This window comes from Poecilia reticulata, unplaced genomic scaffold (genome assembly GCF_000633615.1).
Source record: "Poecilia reticulata strain Guanapo unplaced genomic scaffold, Guppy_female_1.0+MT scaffold_2189, whole genome shotgun sequence".
Lineage (NCBI taxonomy): Eukaryota > Metazoa > Chordata > Actinopteri > Cyprinodontiformes > Poeciliidae > Poecilia > Poecilia reticulata.
The window spans coordinates 1-1,539 of NW_007616918.1; the positions used below are offsets into that span (position 1 = coordinate 1).

The window sequence follows — 1,539 nt, forward strand, 5'->3', positions numbered from 1 at the left end:
CTCTTCTCTCTGTTCTTCCATTTTTCTTCTCAGTGATTCTGTTTCTTCTTCGTGTTTCTTCTGAAGTTCCTCCCTCAGTTTCTTCATTTCTTCTTCTTTCTCCTCCAGGATCCTCTTCATCTCTCTCTGAATAGCAGCATCTGCCTCCTGCAGCATCTCGCTGGTGAAACATTTTCCTCTGTTCTTCTCCACCATGTTATTGATCTTCTGGATCAGTTCATTGGTTTGTGATCGATTCTGTTTATCGTAGTTATTAAAAACATGATATCTCCTTCCACAGTCGTTGATCACCTTCATAAAGGATTCATCACGTCCCTCTCTAAGGTACTCCTCTATCGTTTTCTCCTCATACTGCAGTTTGTCTCCTCCAGTGAACAGAATCAGGGTAAAATCTTCAGAGTTTTTACCAAAAACTTTCTTCATTTGTCTCAAAGTTTGTTTCTCCTCCTCTGTGAATCTGCCGACCGGCAGCACCAGCAGGAAGACGTGTGGCCCCGGGGCCAGCAGGCTGATGCACTTCAGCAGCTCCTCATCCACCTGGTCGGGGGTCAGATTGTTGTCAAACAGACCAGGAGTGTCGACCACAACGACCCGCCGACCTCCGATCACAGTCTGAGCTTTCTGACAGTTTCTAGTGACCGACTGCTGAGAAGCTTTAGCTTCAAACTCTCTCCTTCCCAGGATGGTGTTTCCTGATGAACTCTTCCCACCGCCGGTTTTCCCGATCAGAACGATCCGGAGACAATCTGCTGCTGGGATCTGCTCAGGCTCTGTGTTAGAAATAAAGATTAATTAGAAAATTATTAGACATAATCCTCACAGGGAACTGATTGAAGAAACAAGTTATGATGAAAACTTCTGATTTGCTCAATCATTCCTGTCATGCTGACGCTTCTTAGATTAAAAATAAATTATTTAAAGAGGAAACTGTATTATTCTCTGTAGGAAAGCTGATTGTTTCACAGTTCATCTTATCCCGAGTTCTGCAGACAGTTTCCTGATGTCAGGCAGAGAAACGGATATGGAGACATTCTGCTGTTTTCAACTTCCTGTCTGAGTCTCGGATAAGTTAATAAAACATTGCATTGTAAAAAACTAACAAACTGAGGAATAAATTAATAAAAGGAACTGCTACAATAGGCATCATCCTATGTCTTAGTGAAATTAATATTAAACTGGAGAAATAAAAGAAAAGCAGAATTAACTAAACTTATGTAGGTAACTGGAAAAAAATCTTTTAAATCTTAATTAAATTAACATAATATTTACCTGCAACCACAGTCTTTGACTCAGACTCCTTCAGTTTATTCTGTAGCTGTATTTTATCGTCTCTTTGGCCCCATAATAATGTTTTAGTTGTATAAGATGAATCTTTCTCTCTCTCAGAAACGTTTCTCTCAACCGTCTCCATCAGTCCTTCAATCTGCCGTCTGTCTCTGATGTTCAGAACTAAATATCTTCCTCCACAGATCTGGAGGAGATCCTGGATGTCCTTGTTCTCTATAAAGTTACCAACATCTGGATGTTCAGGATCTGAGT

The 1,539-nt window shown here is 40.7% G+C and overlaps 1 protein-coding gene across 1 annotated transcript; it reads right to left on the reverse strand.

Moving 5' to 3' along the window:
* Window positions 1-6: 6 nt before the first annotated feature.
* Window positions 7-1,534, reverse strand: LOC103461544 (GTPase IMAP family member 4-like; the record flags this gene model as incomplete). The annotated part of the gene is made up of 2 exons (XM_008403819.2): window positions 7-770; window positions 1,270-1,534. Coding segments are annotated over 2 exons (1,029 nt in total), but the record flags the coding sequence as incomplete, so codon positions are not given.
* Between the last annotated feature and the right edge of the window lie 5 nt (window positions 1,535-1,539).